Raw genomic sequence first — 22,803 nt, forward strand, 5'->3', positions numbered from 1 at the left:
CCCCAGCTGCGTTTCCTAGAAAGTTATATCGGTGCGGCCGTGCGGGGCTAAACCGGCTCGCCCGCCTTTCTAACGCATGTGTGCGCCGGAGGGAGTAGCGTGGTGATTACTGTTAAGCTTTCACCTCGAAAACGCCGCCGGACCCCCACCCCTCAAGGACCTTTGGGGTCTTTTTCGTGTTTGATGTTAGGCTGCAGTCAGCAGGGAGCTCTGTGCCCCCTGCGGCTGCAGATTAAGGGGGTGCCGGAGGGGGGAGCGGGTCCAGGGCTTGAGCGGGGGCGGGGGACACACACGTGGATCTGGCACCCCGTTAAAGCCAGGACATTTCATCCTTCGTCCCCATCGTCTCGGTGGGTACCGCGGGGGAGCCCTTGGTTTCTTGCAATAAGAAGAGGGGGAGGAAATAGATTCAGACGGGCTCCCGCAGAAGGAAAGTGTGGAGCGGGTTTCATTTGCTCGCTGGAAGGAAAAAAAAGAGAAGCTGTCATTTGTGTGTGTGTGTCCCTATACGAGGGCCTCCTGGTTCCTTGTTAGCTTATAGAGAGGGAAAAAAAAAAAAACCCCGCGTTTGATGTTACGTCTGACCAGCTGCTGTTCTCCATAATAACAAGAGAGAGAGAACTGCCTGCCCTGGCGAGTTGCGTCACTTTGCTTCAACTTTAGGCTAGAAATCGAGAGAAGGAGAGACGAGTTTCAAGGGAGGCAGGAGCGAGCTGGAAAGCCCTGCCGTCTTCCTCCCACCCACCTACCCCTCCTCCTTTACCCCTCTCCTTTCCCCACCCCCTTTCCCCCCCTCCAAAAAAAAAAAAACCCAAAAAACTTTTCCATCAGAGAAAGACGGAGATCTCTTTGGAAACATGGAGCTGCTGTGCTGCGAGGTGGATCCCATGAGGAGAGCTGTGCCTGACCCAAACTTGCTCTACGACGACCGCGTTTTGCACAACTTACTAACCATAGAGGAGAGGTATCTGCCCCAATGCTCCTACTTCAAGTGCGTCCAGAAGGACATCCAGCCCTTCATGAGGAGGATGGTGGCCACTTGGATGCTGGAGGTTTGTATCCCGGTGCCTTCCCCCACCCCCCCAGCCGCTGGGAGCGGTGCCGGCCGGGGCAGGGGGGAAGCAGGGCGGCCGGCTGCGGGCCCCCCCGGCGGCGGGCAGCACCTCCACCTCGCCTCGCCCCTCCGGTCGCCGTGGGGGTTCTCCTTCTCCTCTCTCCCCCTGGATTTTCTCCCCCGCCCCCCCCCCCCCAGCTCACCCGGGGAGCAGAGGCAGCCCGCGGTGGAAGTCGCCCCTCCCGGGGGGCTGCCGCAAAGCGGGGTGCAGGAGGAGAGGAAGCGGTGGGGTGGGTTGGGGGGGAGAAGTTGGAAAAGTCATTTGCAATTAAAAAGCAAAGAAAAGCCGCCTCCGGCTGCGGGCGGCCGGGAGCGCTTGAGATGGAGGGTTTTCTGGCAAAAGGGAGCTGCGCCCGGGGCAGGGCGAGGGATGGGGGGTGCCCGGTGCCCCCCACGTTTTGCCCAGCGACGATTTTATGCCCACGTATGCAGTGGTGAGGACGTGCCTTTTTTTCGCCATGTTGCGTTGCATGCAACTCTGCTCGGAGACGCCGAGCCCGTCTTCCCCCCCTCTTTCCCACGAAGGGGCTCGGGAATGCACCCCGTCACTGAACCCCCAGCCCCCCCCGACGTGGCGGGGGGCTGTCGGGGAGCCCGAGCGGGAGGCGACACTCTTCTTCGCCCCGATACTTCAGGCGGGGCGGCAGCGGGCCCAGATCCCCGCAGACTCGCCTGCCTTGTCCCGGCCCCACCACCCATCATTTGCCCCTTCGGATCTCCTTTGGGGGGGACCTTTCTCGGGCCGAACCCCCTGGGTTGGAAAGACCAGACTCCCCGCTTGGTTTTCATGTGCGATTTGTGCTTTTTCTCCCCGGCTCCGATTTTTGGTAAATTTTTGAAATAATTTTTTTCGCTCGCTCCTGCTGAAAGGATCCGGGCTGCTCGGGCTCTCCCCACCCCACCTCGCCCTCGCTGTGTCTCCCGTCCTCCTCCCCCCCGCGCCGGATCAGGGGCGCAGGGCTGGGGGACACCCCCCGGGGGAATTTTTGCAATTGTCGGAAACGATAGGGGACCGTCCTGGGATGCCACCGGCCCCAACAGCGGGACCCCCGGGGAAGTTTTGATATTTTTATCGATTTTTTGAAAATATGACGAAATAAAAAAAAAAGGGAAAAAAATTGGGTCGCAAAAAAAAAAAAAAAGTCGGAGGCTGCTCGCTTGCTGCTGGATGGGGCTTTTCATCTCTCCCACACAGTGTCTTGAATTCATTTCTTACTGAATGAACTAAAGGAATGTGAAAGCCGATTGACAGCCTTCCCAGCCTCTCCAGAGATCTCCCCCTCCCCAAAATTTAGCTCCCCGGGAAACAAAAATAGCCGGAGCCATGGCAAGGGAGGCAGTGGTCTGTTTTGTGGGGTAACTCATTTATTTATTTTTTCCTTCTTGTCTCTTTCTCTCCCCTCAACCTCCCTCCCTCTGCCCAACCCCACCGCCCCATCCTCCCCTCCCCACGCTCCTGGCTTGCAGGTCTGTGAAGAGCAGAAATGCGAAGAAGAAGTTTTCCCTCTGGCCATGAATTACTTGGACAGATTCTTAGCGGTGGTGCCCACCCGCAAGTGCCATCTGCAGCTGCTGGGGGCTGTGTGCATGTTCCTGGCCTCCAAGCTGAAAGAGACAATCCCCCTCACAGCCGAGAAGCTGTGCATATACACGGACAATTCCATCAGACCCCAAGAGCTGCTGGTAAGCAGCCCCCTTCCGCCTTCTCTCCGCCAGCTCTTGCGCTGGCGCGGCCTTCTCCTCCCCTCTCCCGTCCCCGCACGCTGCCGCCACTGCGGCCCCCGCCCTGCCCAGCCTTCTGAAAATCACACTTTTCACTGGTACTTAGTTTTATGCACTCGGTGAATTGTCAAAAGGTGCTACATGCTCAGAGAGGGGCCGACCCGAAACTGCCTGGGGGCCACATGACGACACGGGGGACCTCCCCGTCGCCTTGGGCTCCCCCGAAGCCGCCCTGCCGTGCGGCATTCAGGCCCGCTCCCCCGCCTCCTCGCGGGCACGGCGCTGCCGGCGGCAGCCCGCGGGGGCTGCGCTTGCCGCGGGGGCCGTGTGTTCCCTCCCCTCCCAGCACCCCACGCCGCGCGTGCCCTGCGTGGGTGCGGGTGTCCCCGCAAGGGGACCTCGCCGGGAGGGAGGCGCCGGGGCGCACGTGCGCGGGGCGGGCGGCGCGGGGCGGCGGCGCCACCTGGCGGCAGACACGCGGCGGCGGGCGTGACTTCACCCTTCGCGCGCGGCTGCCGGGCGGCCCCGCGCCCCCGGCGGGGCGGGGCCGTGGGGCGGGGCGGGGCGGGTTCCCCGCCTGGCTGAGACCCCGCCCCGGGGGTCTTCTGCCGTCGGGTGGCGCCCGGGAAGGCGGAGGAGCCCCCTGGGGAGCCGCCGGGGTCCGAGCCCTGGAAGCTGCGGCCTTGCTCCGCCGTCTTCTGCGAACGTGGCGCCCCGTAGGCTGTCGCCGAGGCGGATGGCGGGACCGCCGTCCCGAACCGACCATTCAGCTCGGTGAGACATCCCCGCCAGTAAAAGGCCGTGTCTGGTACCGCTCGCCATCGTGCTTCTACCCCTGCTCGGTCTCCCCAACAGCTCCCCTGTCCAGTTCGGACGTAGCGGCAGCAGAAACAAAAAGGAATCAAAGCTATCGAACGGCGTAATGAATGTTTGCACAGCGCTTCGTGGCGTGCCGCGCCGCGCCTGACGAGTTTTCCAGCCTCTGGGTGAGACGCGCGTCCAGCCGGGTAGCAGTGTTCTCGTGGCTTCTGGGGAGCACGCCCAGCCAGCTGAATCCCGGGAGAACGTCTCCTACGAATCACTGGGCGAAGGTGGCAGGAATTGCCCCCGGGGAGGGGCTGGGAGCTGGTGCTTCTGCAGAGGAAAGAGCTTCGCGCTGCAAACCCTGCTGTGGCTGTCACAGGCACGCCCGTGTCCCGCCGGCGGGACGGACCATTTCGGCAAGTGCCGTGGCCCCCGCACGCGCAGACGTGGGACGATGCGCCTACCTTTTTGTGCCACATGGATTTAAGCGTGTGTGTCGAGTGCTTCCCTGTGTTCAGTCCTCCAGATGAAGTGCTCTTCGGTATTGACGTCTGTTGCGTTAGTAGTGCTGGGAAGATCCGTCCGTAGTTAACGTAACTGCTGTTGCGTTCAAACGTTTTGCAGGTTTTCTTGAGAAAGAAGAAAAACCCCGTCTAGTTTCTGGGGCCGGTTACATACGCGAACACGAGATTTTTTTCAAGCTATGGAGGGCTCTGTCATAATCTAGTAGGAATGTCTAGGAAAGTAACTCGCTGTTAAAGTGGGCATCTATTCAGAGAAACGGCTGCAGAAATGGCATTGTGGGGTCCATGTTTATGGTTTCTCAGCAACGCTGGTTGACGTCTCCTCGGCTGCAAAATTAGAGGACTTTTTTTTCGACTTGCCAGCTCTACAAGCTTAGCTGGGACTCCCCGCCACGCTGGGCTCCATCAGGCTCACGCGTCGTCAGGACTCAAGAATCAGTGCATGGAATTTAGTTGGTAGCTTATAGTTGATGCATGAGACAGAAACGAGCCCAAGGCCTGAGCTTTGTTCACTGTGGGGCACTGTAAGGTATTCCAGACTGTAATGTATTAAACGCTGAAGCATGCAGGTCTAGCCCTGCTTGAACTCCATGGCCAGATCTGTCGATTAGGTACCATTTCTACATGTAATCACGTTGCAGGGAACGGCCAGTAGTTACATGTGCGCCCAAGCTTCCCTTTGAGTTCACTGGGAGTTTTGGCGTGCAAAGAATGTGGGAATGGATCCTGCATGATTTATTGGCAGATAATTTACACAGGCTACTTCTTGGCTGCGTTACATGCATTTCCTTTCCGCAAACCCTGTCTTGGAGTACTTGAAGCACCACCAGGTTCATCTGCAGGAGCTTTTGAGTACAGTTTTGGGAGAGAATGCCATCAAGCTGACTTCCTCAGTTTTGGAAAAAAAAAAAAAGAAAGAATGTATACCTAGGTTATTTTTGTGCAGGGTTGTCCCTCGGGCTTTAAATGGCTATAAAGTAAGGACTATAGCCATTTAAAAGAAGTTACTAGGAAAGGACCACAGTGACCTTGGCAATATCTAATTGCAGGCTAAACTTTCTGGGTGGGCATTCAGCACTGGATACAAAAAAAGTAAAATCTTGGCAGGAGCTGCCAGGTCTCATTATTTTCAGTAGAGCTTGACATTTCCAGTGTTTAAAAAAAAAAAAAAGGAATAAAAAGAATAAAGTCAACAACTTCAGTAGGAGCATACAGAAAAAAATTTTTTAGCAAAACCAATTTAGCAGTGATATAATTACAATCAGAGAAATAAGCGAAGCGGCTTTTTTTTTGCAGGCTTGCTTATGGCTTTTCTTCTCCCTTCCCTGTCCCCCCGCTGCAGGAATGGGAGCTGGTGGTGCTGGGGAAGTTGAAGTGGAACCTCGCCGCCGTCACCCCGCACGATTTCATTGAACACATCCTAAGGAAGCTGCCTCTACCTAAAGACAAGTTGCTTTTGATCCGGAAGCATGCACAAACGTTCATTGCCCTTTGTGCCACAGGTAGGCCAAGGTGCTCCGGGTGCGCCTGCTGCTTGCCGTGTGGTTGAAAGGGCGGGTTAGTCACTGGTGGTACAGAGGCTTTTCATCCCCTCTGTCCTTGCGTGACGCGGGACGAGCGGCTCAAGCCGGTGCAACTGTTCGCAAAAGACGTCATGAATCAAGCTCCGAAACGGCGTGTAAACAGGATTCTTGCCATCGGGGAACCGTAGTGCAATTGCAGTCCTGCTCTTACCAACGTGTGTAGTGCTTCTGCGGTAAAGTCAGTAAGGCTGGATTAGACCGTACGATTTTCTACTTTGCCTGTTTGCTAATTTTTTGAAGGGCCACAGATGGTTTGCAAGGGCAGATGTGGGACAGCCAAAACACTAGAAGCTGTTGTGGCACATTAGCCCAAAATGCAGTGGGCTAATACATGCAATTAACGTGGTTTGTAAATTTTTCATTAACTAGTCACTGTTCAGATAAAAGGTAGGAGTTGTATTTTAACATGTATGTGATACTACTACATTACTGAAGCGTAGGGAATGACAATTTAGGAAGTAAGTACTTTTTTTTTAAACGTTTGGATTCTTTCTCTAACTTCACTCCAAGAAAGCAGTGAAACTAGTCCGTTTCGTAGGGAACCGTTACACTCTCCTTTTGTTTGGCTGAATACATTTTCTGAAGATTTAGGTGAGAATAATTGTTTCTGTGGAAGAGAGGCTTCTAATTTATACCTGTCTGCAAAACAGTGGTTTTTTTGTTTCTGTTTTTCCCAGTGACTTTTAGGAAGTAAGTGTACTTATTTTCATCTAAAGGAGTAACGTTTAGACCACTTCTTAGAAGCTAGACCTGGAAGAGATAAAACAGTATGCAGTGTTTTCCAGGGTTATCAAGTAGTAAACGGCTCAATGTTTGCATTCACTACAGTTTGACATACCTAGTCCTTTGTGATAGGAACTGTTCAGCCTGCGTGTTTGCAGAGGAAAAGGAAGGTGGGGTGCAGCTTTGGGTATGAATGTCTACTGCTGCGCCTGCCTCTCGGTATTTGCGATGTAGTGACTGCTTTTACGGTGTGGGCCAGTTTTTGCTATCTCAGTCAGTCTGTTTTAGAGGATCTTATATGGGCTTTATTAGGGTTAATTGACTTTTTGGTTACCAAGATGCTCAAGCTTTCCTTCTTTTCCCGCTGCTGTTTGATGCTTTTCAGGCAAAAGACCACAGGGCTCAACAGAAATATTGCTCAAAGTCTGCAGGATCACCTTCGGTAACTCATCAGACATTTCTGGTCTGACTAGCTTTTTACTTGAGGTTTAATCTGTTCCATCAGTTTTGCTTCTTTGCTTTTCTCCCCTTACCCAGGATTCATTCACACTGCCATTTTTCTTCTGATAAAGATGGTCATTCCCATGGACATTCCTCTGGATCCTCACAACACCATCAGCCATCAACCTCCAGCATACCTGTGTTGTCTTCCAAACCAGACTAGGCTTCCCTCTCTTTTGTTGCTTTCACCTCCTATAATAGTGTTTTGTTTTGTTTTATCCAAGAGGACATTTTCTTGAGTGACGTAGATTTCATTATGATTTAACTTTCCAAATTTTGATCTGCAATCCTTTGCCCTTAAAGTTTTCCATATAACCAAACCATTGCAGGACTGTGGGCCATGAAGGAGTTTCCAGAGTCTATAGCTTCTTTCCACCCTTTCTCCATGAATTCTGTGGTGTTAACTCCATGCTTTACTCGTTCAGTTACTGAGACTCCAAACAGCATCCCCTTTCCAGCCATTAGCCCAGTCATGCGCTTCCATCGTGTGTTTCCCCCGTGTGATCTCCTTCTCATGTTACATGTCTCAAATCCATGAACCAAAGTCCTTTACGTAGAGTTTGAAGAGGCAACAAGTCACAAATTCTTTTCTTGCAAATGAAAAACGTAATTGACTATGTATGGGGCTTCACGAATGACAGGGCACCACTCTGCTGGCTGTAGATTTTCTTTTCTTCTCGCCCCATTTTCCACAGACCGCTGTGTCGGCATTTAGTTTTGAGGAGGACCCACAACCCCTTGCAGTTTCAAAAGCAGAGATCTTACCCCAGTCCTCATTCCCAGTTTACTAGCAAGCTATGACCCCCATTTGCATTATAGAAACATCATGTTATTACTACTGTATTTCCCTTTCACTGTCACTCTTAAAGTCATTCTTCACCCTCCTCGGTGAAGAAAAGCCCCTTCTCATCAGACTTCCTTCCAGATCCAGTTGTCATTTCCTTTTCTTGTCCTATTTGTTGCAGAGCTTTCGTCGGCCGCTCTGTTTCTTCTTTCCCTTTCTCCCTCAAAGCTTCTGCTCTCCACCAGCTCGGGTTAAGCCTGGTGTTTCATTTCCCCATTTGCCTTCTTTCAGTAGGTGACCTCCTTTGACATGTGGCTGCCTCTTCCCTTGCTCCCTCCATGCGTTTTTTTTTTAGCCCGGTTTTGACTCTTTACTGTTACCAGACCTGACCTTGCTGGCTGGCTAACGGCTCTGGTCTGGAGCACAGCAATGAATCTCTTTTTATTTCCATCTCAGTGCAACTTTCTCTGCTCTCAAGTACTTTTTCTTCTTCTTTAGTGTATCCTGCGAAATCTGGCATATTTTGAACTTTCATCCTCTAGCCTGAGTTCTTCTTCACCAAGTGCTCCATTTTAATTTCCCTGCAAAAGTGTTATACCAGAAATTCCCGAGTGTTGCCTGCCTTTACAGAGCCGGCTGTGATCTCGGTCCTACAATAAGTTGTATCAGCAAACGGAGAGGGAGGCAACCATTAACAGTTCTGGATGTTGTGCTGGATGTGTACGATCAAGTTGTTGTTGATGTCCTTTCCATTTGGATGTTATGCGAAAGGAGATGATACTTGGTTCTTTTGTATATTCCTCTCAGTCATGTTTTATCATTTTGGTGCGCTCTCTGTTTCTCTGTCTTTATTTTGAGCCCAGTTTCTGGGACGAGCTGCATGGATGTAAATCCACAGCCTCTCCCCAGTTCTTGTGGTGATTAATGATTCACATGAGCATGACTGAAACTGGAACGTATCCCTCTTTGCCCTTGGTCCCATCTGAACGTACGGTTGCTGAGCAAGACAGAAGCTCGTTCCCTGAATGAAATTTTCTCTTTACTGTGCCCTGCGCCGACAACGCTTTCAGGAGCCTCCTTCTCCACTGGAAGGGGCCGAAAGTGGCGTCTGCCGGCAGCCCACCCCGGCTGTGCTTCGAGCACCGCGGCCGTGCAGACAGGGTACTGTCGTTAGCGGGAGCTCGATCTGTTGGCTGGGAATTGCCACGCGTAGGCCAGCTTTCTTCAAGCTGTCTCACTTGCTGTGCAGTAAGAGCATATAGATTGACATGCACTGGCATAGCCTACTCTGTCATCATGTCATTTGTTTCCTCATCCCGCTGGTGGCTCCCTGTATAAGCTAAAATCTCCTTCAGGAGTCTTCTGAATTTTAAAGGCACTAAGAGGCTGCATCGAGACCCCTAGTCCTTACGGTATAGCTTGGCAAAACTGATGGTTACTGCTTTTTCAGCTCAGGAGGATGCTGTTTAGCTGTGAGCCCAACAGAGATGGCCCTTCTTTTGCTCCCTGGGATCCTGTCGCTTTGCTGCTGCGACCCCACCTCTTGTCTGTTCATTGCTTTGCACCCTTTGCCCCTCCTCTGTCGCTTCACACAGTGCTCCGCGGTTTGGAAATTTTTTTTTTCTCTGGGGTTGCCCCTTTGCTTGTGCGTGCTGTGCTCCAAGCCAGGGAATCGCTGCCGGAGGAGTGGGGAAGGGCACCGGTTCACAGAGCAGCGTGCAGAGCAGAAGAGGACCGTATATTATTTCCTTGACTTCTGCATGCCCTTCATTCCTTCTTCTTCCAGGCTGTTCAGTCACAGATGCCCAGCTGCTTACTTTTGCGTTAATGCTGTCTTGTTGGAGGCGGTGCATGCCACTTTTTTGGTGCAGGATACCCTTTTTTATCTCGGTGCCTGTAAGGGCACATATAAGGGGTTTGGGGGAGGACAGGCTGCGCAAGTCAGGCTTTCAGAAAGAGGAGCTGCGCGTCTCCGGACGCGAGCTGTCATGGAGAGGCTGATCTCAGTGGTGAGGAGGTTCTGGGTGCTTTACTTAAGTGGCATGCAAAGCTTAGAAGCAAAAAGCGTTGCAGACTTGCAGAGACAGAAGGCAACTTGTGTAGATCCCTGGACTCAGCCCTTTGCATAGCAGCGTCCTCTGTGCTTCAGCCGAGTCCTGTGGCAGGTGAGACGTTCCTATGCTGGGTACAATGCAGCATCTCATAGACCAGTGGCTTTCAAAGCCTGTGTCTGCAAAGAGGCTGAGAAAGAGGAGGAAAATTTCAGCGTCAAGTCAGTTTTGTACAGTGTGCCAAACCTCTGCCCACTGTCTCTGGGACATTAATGATCTATGTTTGAAAGCTGAGAAGGGTTTTTTTTTTTTTAAACTTCTGGGCAAATCCTGGGTCCTTACTCAGACAGAAGTTCTGTGGAAGTCAATGGGAGTGTTGTCTGAGCAAAGACTGCGAGATGAGGCCTACAGCACTAGTGATCTGGAGGGTAACCACACAGAATGCTTTGTAACACCAAGAGGCATGTTTGGTCCTCAGGACCCCTGCTGGGCAAGTCTACCATGCATCCTTCCCCTGTCAGCCAATGTAAGAGTAATTTTGCTTTGTCCCTGCAGAGGGTAAAGGTGTGATACACGTTTTAGCTGGGACCTGTTCTTTGCGGAGTGAAGGAAAGGAGTCCACAGAGGCTTTGTTGGGTGGATTAATCTCTTAGAAATAAAATACATATTGCAAAGTGGCAGTGGTTGCACAAATACTTCTTGCATGACAGAAGAAAGAAGAATCCACATGAATTCATTGCCATGAAGGCTCTTGCTTGTTCCTGGGAGAGGCAGCTCATATCGGTGTATTGAGCTCTCCAGGAAAACGAAGCCCCAGGAACCACAAGTCAGCAAGTAAGCAGGGCCTGGGGCATGTTTCGTATGAGCGGACTCACTCGTTAAGTTGTAGGACCCCATCAAATCTGGGAAGATGAGGTGTGAGGAAATGGAGGAAGAGAAACTTTGCTGATACAAGCTGGGGTAATTGCTGTGCTGCCTGGTAAGTTGCCCTCCTTCCTACTAGCTGCAGGTCTGACATTTTTTTGGAGGTTCAAGCACTAACATAATCCTGATCTTTTGTTAGGCTTCCTTACTGAAGGTGTAGAACAAACGAAATTAACAATCGGTGCAAACAGTTGTTCAGAAATGGACTTTATGATCAGCTAATGAGCATGTTGTACTGAGCGCTCATACGCTTTACATTGATTGTTAAACATGTTTCCCTGTCTCTACCTCACTTGGATGGTTGTGATGAAGCATTAGCATTCAGGATGCTTTAGACCCATTTGTATAAAGGCCAAATACTTTCCGCCTCACTATAGCCCAGGAACAGAATTAGGTGTCTACCCTCCTGCCTACTCAAAGAATAGAAGCAGGTCTGCATGCTATTTTACTCGACAGTTTTTTGTTTGGTCGTACTTGGCACTGCCATGCCCTTTTTTGAAGGGCTGAAGAGTCATCTGGTTTTGCCTTTAAAAGCAGAAATAGTATTAACTATTTTATTAATGGGGAAAAATTGCTGTGTCTTGTAGAAATACGAGAGCAAGAGAAAAAAAATGGCCAATGCAGTTAAAACCAACTGTGTGTGAAAAATAAAAGTAGCACACTGGCGCTGGAATTGCATTTGGATCAAAACAGACAAGCATTAAATTCACTACTTCTATTGTTTTCCTGAGGCCTTTCTTCTAAACATACGTGGTAAAATATAGCCCTCCTAGTACCAGCATTGGCTGGGTGAAGTTTGAGGCTGGGTGAAACTGGACCATTACCTGTATAATTTTATAAATGATGGAGGTAATTTTTTTTTTCTTTTTTTTTCCCCCGTGAGAAGCATTACCTTCCATGAGGCAGGGGTTTCCAAGTCTTCATTTGCAACTCTGAAAGTAAACCTCTTATCAAATTGTAGAGAAGAAAACTGGCTGTGAAAAAAAACCAGCCTGCGGCCGGAGCAGTAACAAGGGTCACTGTAAGAAGGTAGAGTTCCCACCTGGCTTTGGCACACTGAGCACGTTCAGCCTGGGTATTTGTCGGTGCTCTTTCCCTTCCGGCAGTTCTCGCTTGTTGGCTGCGAGTTAGGGCTTCCCCATGCAGGACCTCTCTGGGTTCCTGCCTCCCCTTCCCTCCTGCTTTAGACTGACTGTCAACCTTGCATTTTCCTGGCTCAGAGGCAGTGGAGTCCACTGGATCAGGAGAGAGCCAGCAAAAGAGCTCGGCCGCGGTGCGCGGGGTCCTAGAACCTGACCGTCGCCTAGGTGTGCCGCGCCGGCGGAAGGACGTCCGCGGCACGTGCGTGCGTTCGCACCCTGGCTGCGTGAGCTCCGGTCTGAAAGCAGGGTGCGGGTTCAGGGTACCCTGAATTTGCTCGGTGCCTCTGGCTGGCTGCTCCAGGGGTGGCTGCATTTCAAAGGGCGCCGTTTCTTATATTGGTGGATTTTTTTGTTTTTTTTTTTTTTCATTTGCAGCACATGTCAGTGGGGTTGTGCAAGGTTGGTCCCTTGTTTTTAAGGTCCTTTAGGGAAAAAGGTGATAGCGAAATGGGGATGGCATGGTTTCTGGTGTTTATTGCCTGGGAACAGAAGGTAAAACAAGTCCTGCTTTCTAACAGCCCTTTTCTTCCTTGAAGTGTTTGTGTGTTCACATCCTCGTAGACTACACGTTGTTGCACTACGCCTCTGACTTTTAACGAGGCTTTTATGTAATTCTGTGGCAATGTACAAAAAACACAACAAAGTTAGAGGCAGAGCCATGTCTTTGGTGCAGGCTCTGGGTGCCCGCTAACCAGGGTTGCACCTAAGTCCGAAAGAAGGATTTAGCCTTGCTTCAGGTGTCCAGTAACAAGCGATTTTTGTAAGATTCCCTCTGTAATTCAGGGTTCATCATCTCCAGCAAGAATTTGAAGTAAAAGTCTATGTTTCAGAGTCAAATGTTTAAGTCCTCTCTCTCTCTCTTTTATTTTGATTTTTTTTTTTTTTAAATCTCAGGGCAAGCTTGTAACTTAATTCTGGGGGCAGTTTTACCTGGGTGGAAGCTGTGTGAGGATGGCAAGACTTGGCTTGTTATCATGGGGGGAGTGGGTATAGAGGTTTATAATTGAAAATAATGTGTAAAAAGCTTGGTTTTAATTTCTCGATGGAATGTAAGAGACTCGGAGGGGGGTTCTGCATCGCCTCAGATACGGTACTTAATATTTATGCTTTCGTTGCACCTTGACAAACATTTCACGTAGTTATTGCTTTGCTTGAATATGGAAATATGTTAATTACGGCCTTTATTCCGCTGCCTGCTCTTTTCCTCAGCCTTTTCTATTCAACCCTCTAGGTGGCCCAGCACAATGTGGCTTCTTTTCTTTCAATGAGCTCTTTCCACACTAATAGGGTCCAGGGTGATGTGGAGAACCATGTGCACAAAATTGGTGCACCACCCCCCATCCCTTTGTGGGCATGTCAGGTTAAATTCATATCAGCAGGAGGGTCACTGCCATGATTTTCAATAGCGCGAGATGAGGTGATGACTTCAGACAATGGCGCCACACTCTCCAGTTGGAGACACTTGCCTCACCAGTTGCAGTAGTTAATTAATATGCTAAAAATAGAAGCCAGTGATACAAATCGCTGCCTGTTGTACAACAAAGACTGGGCATGTGTAGCTTTGATAGCCAAGTTTATGGTGCTTGTTATGGAGGGAAGTTAGTTTAGAGCTAGAGGCTATGTAAGACTTTCTGGATGCTGAGCTTTAGTCACTCTGGGCCTCTGGCCATTCGCTTGCTGTCTCATTTGCATTATGAATGACATTAAGGGAACTAACAAGGTTATTGGGCATAGAAATGTTCTCATGTGACCCCACGTGGAAGCAGACCTACAGCAGTGCTAGTTGGCAGGGGCACTGTGGCTCTTTATTCAGCTTCCTAGGAAGACGGTTTCTGGGAGTAGGTATAAAATCAACCACGAGAAAACCAGCGTTGGGATAATGTGAAGGTCCTGATGCAAGCCCCTAGGAGGAAGGAGGTTCAGAGGGCATGCTGGAGCTGTGTCCTCTCAGCCCACCGTGCCTGGACGATGCCGAGTGTTGAGTGCGAGACATGGGAGCTCCCTGTTGCTTGGATCCCCCAACCAGCTGCTCGGGGCTAGGTGAAACTGCTCCGTGGGGGCTCAGTGACCACACATGAGGGTGTGGGTCCATCCGGGCCTCCGAGTAGGGCCGTTTTGCCCTGCTGCTGGCTCAAGTGGTGGATGGGAGGGCTGAGGCTTGGTTCTCATCATCACTTCCATAGGGACTGACCAAACGCCAGCAGAGCTTGAGGGGTTTTGCATCACCTTTTTACTACATCTTCCCCAAAAGTCACGACAAGGAGGGATAAATTATGTGAAGTCCATTGCCACCCATAGTTCCCATGCATAACTAGGATACAGTTTGGTAAGTCCAAAGATTTAAATGCGGGAGTCGCATCCCAGCTTAGGGCCATGTTGGCCAAGTGCAACCTCATTCATGCCAGTGCAGGCATACAGGATTTGCAAACCCAAGCAATTGCAGTGTGTACAAGAGGAGAAACAGACCTGTGGAGATGTCTTCTTTAAATTTATCCCTCTTCTAAAGAAATTAGTGAGATTGCTGATGGATTGCTCTATGTAGATGTCAGCATATTTTGGGAATGCTAGGTCTCTTCCATAAATGTTTGAACATTCTTAAATTTTATAGATGTTTGTTATTTGCTGTGTGGACCAGGAAGAGACTCTGGATAGTCATGCGAGCACGTGAACATTTGCCACCTTTATAAAAAACTCTCGTTATTGGAGTCCTTTAACCATTCCTGCTCTTCTTATTGGACTTTGCAAATTGGTGGTCCAGCGATCACATTTCTTCCCTGGAGCCACTAGCTACCAGATCAACCCACAGGCATGAGCCACTGCAGCATTCACCCAGACCTGCGTCCTGGGGCCTCCCATCAGTAGCGAGTAAGAAGAGAGGCAAAACGGCATAAAACAGGGGCCGTTTCGAGGGCTGAAAATCCCACCGTATCTATGGCTTGCTCTCGAGGTCTGGCCCAGTGATAAGTGTAACCACAGGCTGAGGCACTGGGAATAGGGTGGGCTCTGTGGGGAGTGCATGTGCTATGTGTCAGGTAACCTTATGTATTTTCCTGGTCATCCATTTACAGGCTGGATGGGGCTGGCCCTCACGCATGTGTATGTAAGTCCACATGAAGTAAATGTGAAAGTGATTTTGATCATGAAAGCGCAGTTCCTGTCACCTCAACACATGCTGAGATCAGCATCCTCAGGGCTGTGTCCTGCGCTGATAAGTAGGAGTCGAGGCTCACCTGTTGACTCACTCATTAGTGGGGGCAATATAACTTAATTTCCAAGATGATCAGTTTTCCTATGTACAGTAGGTTCTTACTATTGCAACAGTGCGTAATTATTATTTTTATAAAAACGGCAGTCCGTGTTCATTGCTTCAGCCAGCGGGAATTTGCTCCTTCAGAAGTGTTTGTCAGGGTGTGATGTCTGCTGGGCTGCCCTGGTAGGAAGGACAGTGGGCTTCAGCAGTGTGCAGTGGTGGGCTTGCAGGCAGTCACCTTAGGGTGGCTTTGTGAGACAGATAAATCCACGTCAGGGTTTCAGCTCCTCCTCTTCTCTCCCCCCTTCTAACACCCCCTCCGGTCCATCTGGATGAGCGTTACTGACCTGAGTCACATTCTTACCTGACTGCTTCGTTCCTCCTGGATCCCAGGGACATATTCCAGCCCGGAGAAGAGTATGCCGTCTCCACAGCGATTGCAGTGTCTGCCAGCTCAAAGTCTGGGAGGCCGAGAACAACTCTCGATGTGTCTAAAACTTGAGCAGTTACGCAGACATCAGCAGGGTTACAGAATTTGTGCTAGCTGAACAGACAGCACTTGGGATCTGCCTTTAACAGAAGGGTCGTTTTCTGTAACAATCTATTTCCATAAATAGACTGAATATATTGATTGTAGTTTATTTCACATTAAGTATTACTTGGGTTTCCTCTTCCTTCTCCTCCAGTCCTCCTCAACTGAAAACTGGTAGAGAATAGTTTGTCAATGAGTTATTGTTGAACCAAAGAACTTGCAAACCAAGTTTCCTTTTAGGAAGATTATCAGTAACCTGGAAGATCTCCTGGAAATGGTATTTAGTAAGGCATACTGATAAACCAGTGCCTATGGCAGTATCATAAACCGTAAAATTGCCTTATAAAGGTCACAAGAACATTTAGCTTTATTTTCATTTCTCTCTGGATCTCCACAGATGTGTGAGAGGAAGTTTTGAAATGTATTTTCAACTTGTTTATTAAGAAATAGTAGTAATGACAAATGTGATCTTTGTTTTTTCTTTTGATTATGTAGCTATGGGCTGTAAGTGTTCTCACTTCCTAATTGCAAAGGTGGTAAAGATGATCGTTAATTAAAATCTCTTTCCTGGACAGGTCTTTAAATGGTTGAGTTAATTACGTCTTTAAAAATTGACATGACTAAAAATCTCAGTTTGGTCCTTTGTGATGCCTTATACCAGTTAGTTTTCTGGTTATACAGAGAGCTCTAATGTGACCGAGACCCAAATTTCTGACGTAAATTACAGAAAGCCTACTTCTTCTCTTTCCTTTTCTTTAAAACAAAGGAAAGACTATTAAAAATTGTCCAGGTTTACTTTATGCATCAGTGAGGATAAAAGACCGAGCTGCATTTCCATTTTAATTTGCAGATCTGTTACCCTTCCTTTGACTGCTTGTGATGAGCAGTGTGACTAATGAGCTCCTCTGAACGAAAAAAGAGTGGCACTTTTCCCTTTCTTCTACTTCCCTGTTTTTTATTCTTGGGTGTGGTTTTTTTATGTTGCTTGCCTCTGATGTTTTGCAGCTTTTCTGTTCTGGGCTTGGACTAATTCCCAGATCTGTTCTTGCAGATTTTAACTTTGCCATGTACCCACCGTCAATGATAGCAACTGGAAGTGTGGGAGCAGCCATCTGTGGCCTTCAGCTCGATGACGGGGACAGCCTCACGGACCTCCTGGCCAAGATCACAAACACAGATGTGGTGAGTGTCCCACATTCCTCTTCTCCTTTTGCTTCTGAGACCGTGGTGGAGAACCAGGCCATCAAGCCGGGCCTGATCCTGAAAGCCCAGTGGCGTGAAGGAGGGGGGAGCTCCTGGAGCAAGCAGGTTGCAGGTGTGCACCTGGCACCTTGGTTGCAGTGCTTTGGATGTCCAAAACTCCTTGGCCTCCCCGGATCTATTTTCATTCGTGCTTTGTTCAGCAGGTTGTTGGGGAGAGCCTGCTCTGCCCACCCTGGCTGATGGTCAGGCTTGCTGTAGGGGGGAGCCCCCTCGGCTATTGCCCTGGGCGATGGGGCGAGCACGCAGGCAGCATCTGCTGGGGCGTCAGGTAAACCAGTACGTGCGCCGGCCCTGCAGCCTTGGAACTGCTCTTCTGGCCCTGATTGAGGTATTGTCGAGAAATCCTTGACTTGAAGGAAGTGAATTAATGAGCTAATCCCTCCGGCACGGGCACAGTGTGAGGCAGGTGCAGCCCAGGCTGCCTGCGTGTCTGTAACTTCACTAAGCTCACCCCACGAAGGGCTTTTCTTCGGCTTGTCAGAAGGTCCCATCATCAGTAGGAGAGGTCAACCTGATGGCAGTTCAGTGGTGCTCACTCAAAAGGGAGTTTGCTGGTCTGCGGGGGGACATGAGAAAAACCCAAACAGGATGACTGTGCTTGGCAGTCTCAGCTGAAAGCTGGGAGGACTGAGAGGAGCACCCCAGGTGCCTTCCCCAGGCGGTGGTGCCTCTCCTGCTGCGCACCCGTGTCGGTGGGACGCTGCAGGGAGAGCTTATGCTCCTGCAAATCCAAACCGCTCAGTCTGTGGATGAAGAGGAGTTTAGTCTCTTGCGAAGCTGACCTCTTTTGCTGTGATGAAATCCACTTAGAAGGAAAGGAAATGAGTGAAGCATTCTGAAATGAAGGCCGCTGCTGGGTTTTTACCATAGAAGTATCAGTTTCCGATGCGTTGTCCTTAACATGTGCTAACTATAAATCCTCTTATTGCTTTTACTTTGCAGGGTAAATACAGTGTGCAATTATTAGATCTGTGATAATGCTGTCAAAAGAAGGACTGCTTTTTCCAGCAAATGTTCTACATTTTGGTTAAAAACGAGTAGTCCAGTTTAACAAAAAGAGAATTTCAAGCAGAAATTCTTAATCTTAACAAGAAGAATTTCACTATTTCTTTTTTTAGGCAGATTGAGCCTAATTTTGAAGTGCAGTTCTGTGGCTTCCCATTTCTTTTGATGGGAACTGGGTTTTGCACAGAAAAGGGAAAATTTCCAATTCTGAATGCTTACAATGTAAATCATAGAATCACAGAACGGTTTGGGTTGGAAGGGACCTTTAAAGGTCATCTGGTCCAACCCCCCTGCAACGAGTAGGGACATCTTCAACTAGATCAGGTTGCTCACAGCCCAGTCCAACCTGACTCCTAATGTTTCCAGGGATGGAGCATCTACCACCTCTCTGGGCAACCTGTTCCATCAAGTAGCTGCAGAAATTTAACATGCATTTATTCCAGTGTAAATGGAAATCTTACACAGGCAATTGCTCTTTTGTGTCTGTTTTATAAGTATGGAGAAGCAGAGTGGTGATACATTACAGTAAGCAGCAGGAGCATGCAAGGAGAATCCGGTATAACAATTCAGACTGCAGGGCCTGGTGCAAGTAGTGCACAAAGCTCATTTGTACATATAGACCGGGCAAATCCATTAAGTGTACTTAATTTATGTGGATGACAAGAACTACCCGTTATTGGTACTGATACTGGCAGTTATTGCCTGAATGAAATTTTCTCCTTGGATGTCTATCCAATTGGATGTAACATGCTAAGTTTTGGATGGTGCATCCAGCAAATGTCCAGGAGGACTCTTAAGACAAGAGGGCAGACATGAGAGGGACATTAGAAAACCGTGCAGAAGGCGACAAGGGTTTAGGGAGAGACTTAACGGCTTGTTAGCAAAGGTGCCGTCTTCAGCCAAGGTTGCGAATATCCACAGAATAAGGAAAACAGTTGCTGCTAGCCACCAAGAGCTTCTTGTATAACTTCATGGAGTGTCTGAAAGACTGGTGCCCCTCTGCTGTGATTTTCCTGGTTACATGGCAATGGGTGATGTCATTTCAGCTGCTGCTTATTTTCATGGTAGTTTTTGCTGATGTATGCCCATGAACTGTTCATACCCTTGTGTTTCAAACCCCATCCTGGAACTGATCCAGCTTAAAGAAGGCGGGAAGGACCACTTGTTACTGTTTCGGAGTTGGTGGGTCAGGAGGGCTTGCCTGGTTTCTAAGCCAGATCAGTTCAGGGATGGATTTCCAGAACAGCCTCACGAGCAGCTGAGGGAGCTGTGCACAGTGGCACAGGGCAGGAGCACAGGGGGAGATGGGGATGAGAGCAGTATCCGTAACCGTCATTGTCGGTGAGACCCTTGTGCTACAGCTAGAGCAATTACAGCCTGATCGACCAGCTTGGTAGTCAGCAGGACAAGGATAATGACAGCAGCGAGGGAATGACAGCATATGGTGAGGAAGGGAACACAAATAGCCCTTACTGTTGGTGGCAGAGGAGGGACAGGGAGGCTTGCAGAGTGCAGGAGAAGGGAGTAATTGGAAAGTTTAGGCGGAGCCTGCAAAATGTCGGCGCCTGCTTCTGCTGCTGTGAAGCAGAACGGAGCTCATCACTGCCCACAGAAATCCCTGGGTAGTCCTTTGGAAGCCCTTTTTGAGGACGGAAGCAAGTGGTGCTCTGGTACCACCAAACCCCAGACCTAGAACAGGTACCCTCAGCAGAACCCATCGCTTTGTTCCTGCGCTGCTGCTCACGGTGGGGATTACACCCATGGCGGGGATTACACCCGTGGTGGGGATTACACCCATGGGTTTTCCTCCTGCACCTCTCCTTGTGCTTCTCTCTGGTTGCTGGCGGGTGCCTTGCTGCTTCCCTGCGTGAATGGAGATCCCAGCTGACCCTTCCCGTGCTCGGTTTGCGAGCTGGGGCTGTTTGTGAAGGCTTGCGGGGGCAGAAGAAAAGTCACAGTAGGGTGTCTTTCTGGTGGGATTTTCTTTCTCCTTGGTCTGGTAGAGCCATGTTAATTGGCTTTCACAGCGTGTTGTGACCATATTACACACAACATATTGCGACCACGTTTGAGGGGGAATACGTGGCTTTTTTGGCGCTCTTGGGAGTTTTTCTGGATTCTCTTCATTTGATATTTATTGATACACACTTAAAGCTCATATTCTTTATTATAGGAGATGCTTGAAGCTCTCTCAGGTATCCCAACACTTCTTAATGTAAGGCCCTTTTGCAGCATCTTGCAGATTGGACAGACTTTATCTCTCACGCTGAATTTTTCTATCCTGATCGTTTCAGTTTGCAAAAAAATAGTTGCCAAAACAGCTTAGTAGTTCTTAAATGGTTAGAAGAAAAAAAGATGATGTTTTTTGCACTGAAAACTTCTTCATGCCTTTTCTTTGAAATTTAGGAGACGGGGTTTTGTCAGAAATGTGCTTTTTGCCATCCTGGTGAAAATCTTCCCAAATTTGGCTGAGCTTATATGCCTTTGGGGAAAAAAAAAAATCGCTTTTCCCAAACAAAAAGGAAGTCTCAACATTTTACTGGTCACATCCTCTTCAAGAGTCTGTTGGCAGTCTTGTGTAGAGACAAGCTTTCCTCCCTTTGCTCGTGGTCTCAGCCCATAGCAGCGCAGACCGCTTAGAGTCTCACTTGGCCCCCAAGTCAGAGCGCAGTCGTGACAAAAGGGGCTTCTAGATAACTTAACTGCTAAAAAAATTAAGTCTTTGCAGAAGTTAGAGGTACTGTTATTTTTTCAGGATATTTCCATTGTTGTGTCAGAGGTGGCCTTAACTCAAAGTCTGTCTCTTGCAAGCTTTGAAGTCTTAGCCCAACCAAAGGTGGCCAGAATTTTTAACCTGGGCAAAGTAGTGTATTTTTCATTAGCCAGCTATTTGGAAATGGGAGAAATACTTGGTAGATACTTTCCCTGTGACTTTTGGGTTGGAATCGGGGCCCAGGACTGGAAAATTTCATCCCACATGTTAAAGCTTGAGAGAGAGAGAAGCAACTGAAAACAGGGTCTCAGAGAAGTATCAGGCAGTCTTAGCAATAGGTAGTAATATCAGCCTCATCTGTAAAATGTATCGTTGGAAAAAATGCGTCGACTAGATTGTGTAAGAGTTAGCCCAAGGCTGTGTTAAGGAAGAGTAAAGACTATTGTAATATATTTTACACTGGGACTTAATTAAAATTGAATGAACAGCTTCGGTTCTCTCACTTCCTAATTTCTGATGCCTGAGAGCTGTTCCTGCAGCAACACAATTAATCCATTGTCACTGTGTCAATGATTTTGTTTTTAAAGGGGAGGTTAGGGAAGAGGAAGAAGCCAGAGCTCCTAAGCTTCAGGAGCATCACGAGGTGCAAAAGCAAGGGAACTGACAGAAATTACAGTTCTGCAGAGGGAAAACTTTTTGCCCCTCCCTGTGCCTGCTGGTAGCCCACAGAAAATGGCAGAGAGCTTGAGGGAGAGTCCTTCACAACCAGAGGGTCCAGGGGACTTCTGCTTCTGGGTTTTTTTGGTGTGTGTGATTGCTTAGCATGGAAACTGATGATGAGACTTTCTCATTGGCTTTCCCAAAAATGTCACCATCTGAGGTGGAGCATGAAAAATTTCAGCTTCAGAGTTGCAAGCATATGAAAATAGAGAATGATAATTAAATCCTGATGCAGCTTGACTGCAGTGAGCTTTTCTGAACTTTTACTGTTTTCTAATGATAATTTGAGGGTGCTATCTGTTTGCTGGGAAATAGCAGCATAAACCAAGAGGCTGAAGTCAATGGAGTTACTTTAGATTTCCACTGGTGTAACAGACTGGAGTTTGGCATTTAGTGCTATAATGTTTTTAATGGACATTTCATTAAGAGTTAGACCAAAAATATGTTATTAATAAACAGCATTTAATTTAGAGCCCAGCTGTTTGGTAAGCGAACAACCAACACAACAAGTCTTTCTTTCAAAAACACATTGGTGTTGGCTATCCTTGTATGAATCCAAAGCAGCCCTCCAGACTTTAGATGAGATAGTACAAGGCATCCTGCCAGTGTCACTCTAGGGATAACAGTTACTTCTGAGAGATAGCTGCCCTGGGGCATTTGGTGAAGATTGAATCACAGTATGAAGAGGCAGTGACAACGAGGCCATGCAAACTTCGGTTTCATTACTCCTTCCACCTACCAAAATAAACACCAGGGAGCTACTCTTGGAGAAGCTGAGAAGCTCAGCAGCCGTATGGGTAGTGAAGTAGATCTGCATGGTATATCTGAATCGCCTTTTCTGATCATTATTGTCCCAAAGGGTCAATAAGAGCTAGTCCCACACAGTTTCACACAGCTCTACGGGATGGGGATTGCATGTTCTGATCTGTTTTGCTGCCAGAGAATGGGAACGTTTCCTTTGGTGTTTCTTGAAGAGGAGAGGAGGGGCTGGTGGGCAGAGAGTTAACAGACCTACTCACAGGAAGCCCTCGCGCTCCCTGTGCATCTCTTGGTGGGTCATTGCAATGGAAAAATAAACAACTCGGGAAGTCAGGAATTTCCATAGCATCCCAGACCAGCCCTCCAGTGCATGCAGTATCCTGTCCCTGGTGGAGCCAGATGCTTCGAGGAGGATATGAGCATCCCCGCTGCGTACAATTACGGGATGTGAGGAAGGCTAGCTGAATGGGTAGGGCACATTTTAAGACCTTGCAATCAACATTCTGTTTTGCCACAGACTTCTCTTGGGCAGATCTCTCTCCTCGCCTCCTGGAAGAGCAGCCGTCAGTTCAGTGTGTCAGCTCAGTAGCCACGTGTCTGGAAACTGCCTCTCTGGCCATGCCTGGGAATGTCTTCATAAATCGTGTGCGGGGCATGCATGGCCTGACCTGGTTACTGCTTGCATCTCC

The 22,803-nt window shown here is 49.0% G+C and overlaps 1 protein-coding gene across 1 annotated transcript in view; it reads left to right on the forward strand.

Annotated features, from left to right (window-relative positions):
• Positions 1-252: 252 nt before the first annotated feature.
• CCND2 (cyclin D2) overlaps positions 253-22,803 on the forward strand; it is a 33,884-nt gene continuing 11,333 nt past the window's right edge. Inside the window, exons 1-4 of the mRNA XM_082006025.1 lie at positions 253-1,052; positions 2,582-2,797; positions 5,507-5,666; positions 16,706-16,836. Of these exons, the coding sequence (XP_081862151.1) occupies positions 858-1,052; positions 2,582-2,797; positions 5,507-5,666; positions 16,706-16,836 (702 nt within the window). The 5' untranslated portion in view covers positions 253-857. The remainder of the gene's footprint in view (positions 1,053-2,581; positions 2,798-5,506; positions 5,667-16,705; positions 16,837-22,803) is intronic.

The sequence above is a fragment of the Phaethon aethereus genome, assembly GCF_964289735.1.
Source record: "Phaethon aethereus genome assembly, chromosome: 1".
In the NCBI taxonomy this organism is placed as follows: Eukaryota; Metazoa; Chordata; class Aves; order Phaethontiformes; family Phaethontidae; genus Phaethon; species Phaethon aethereus.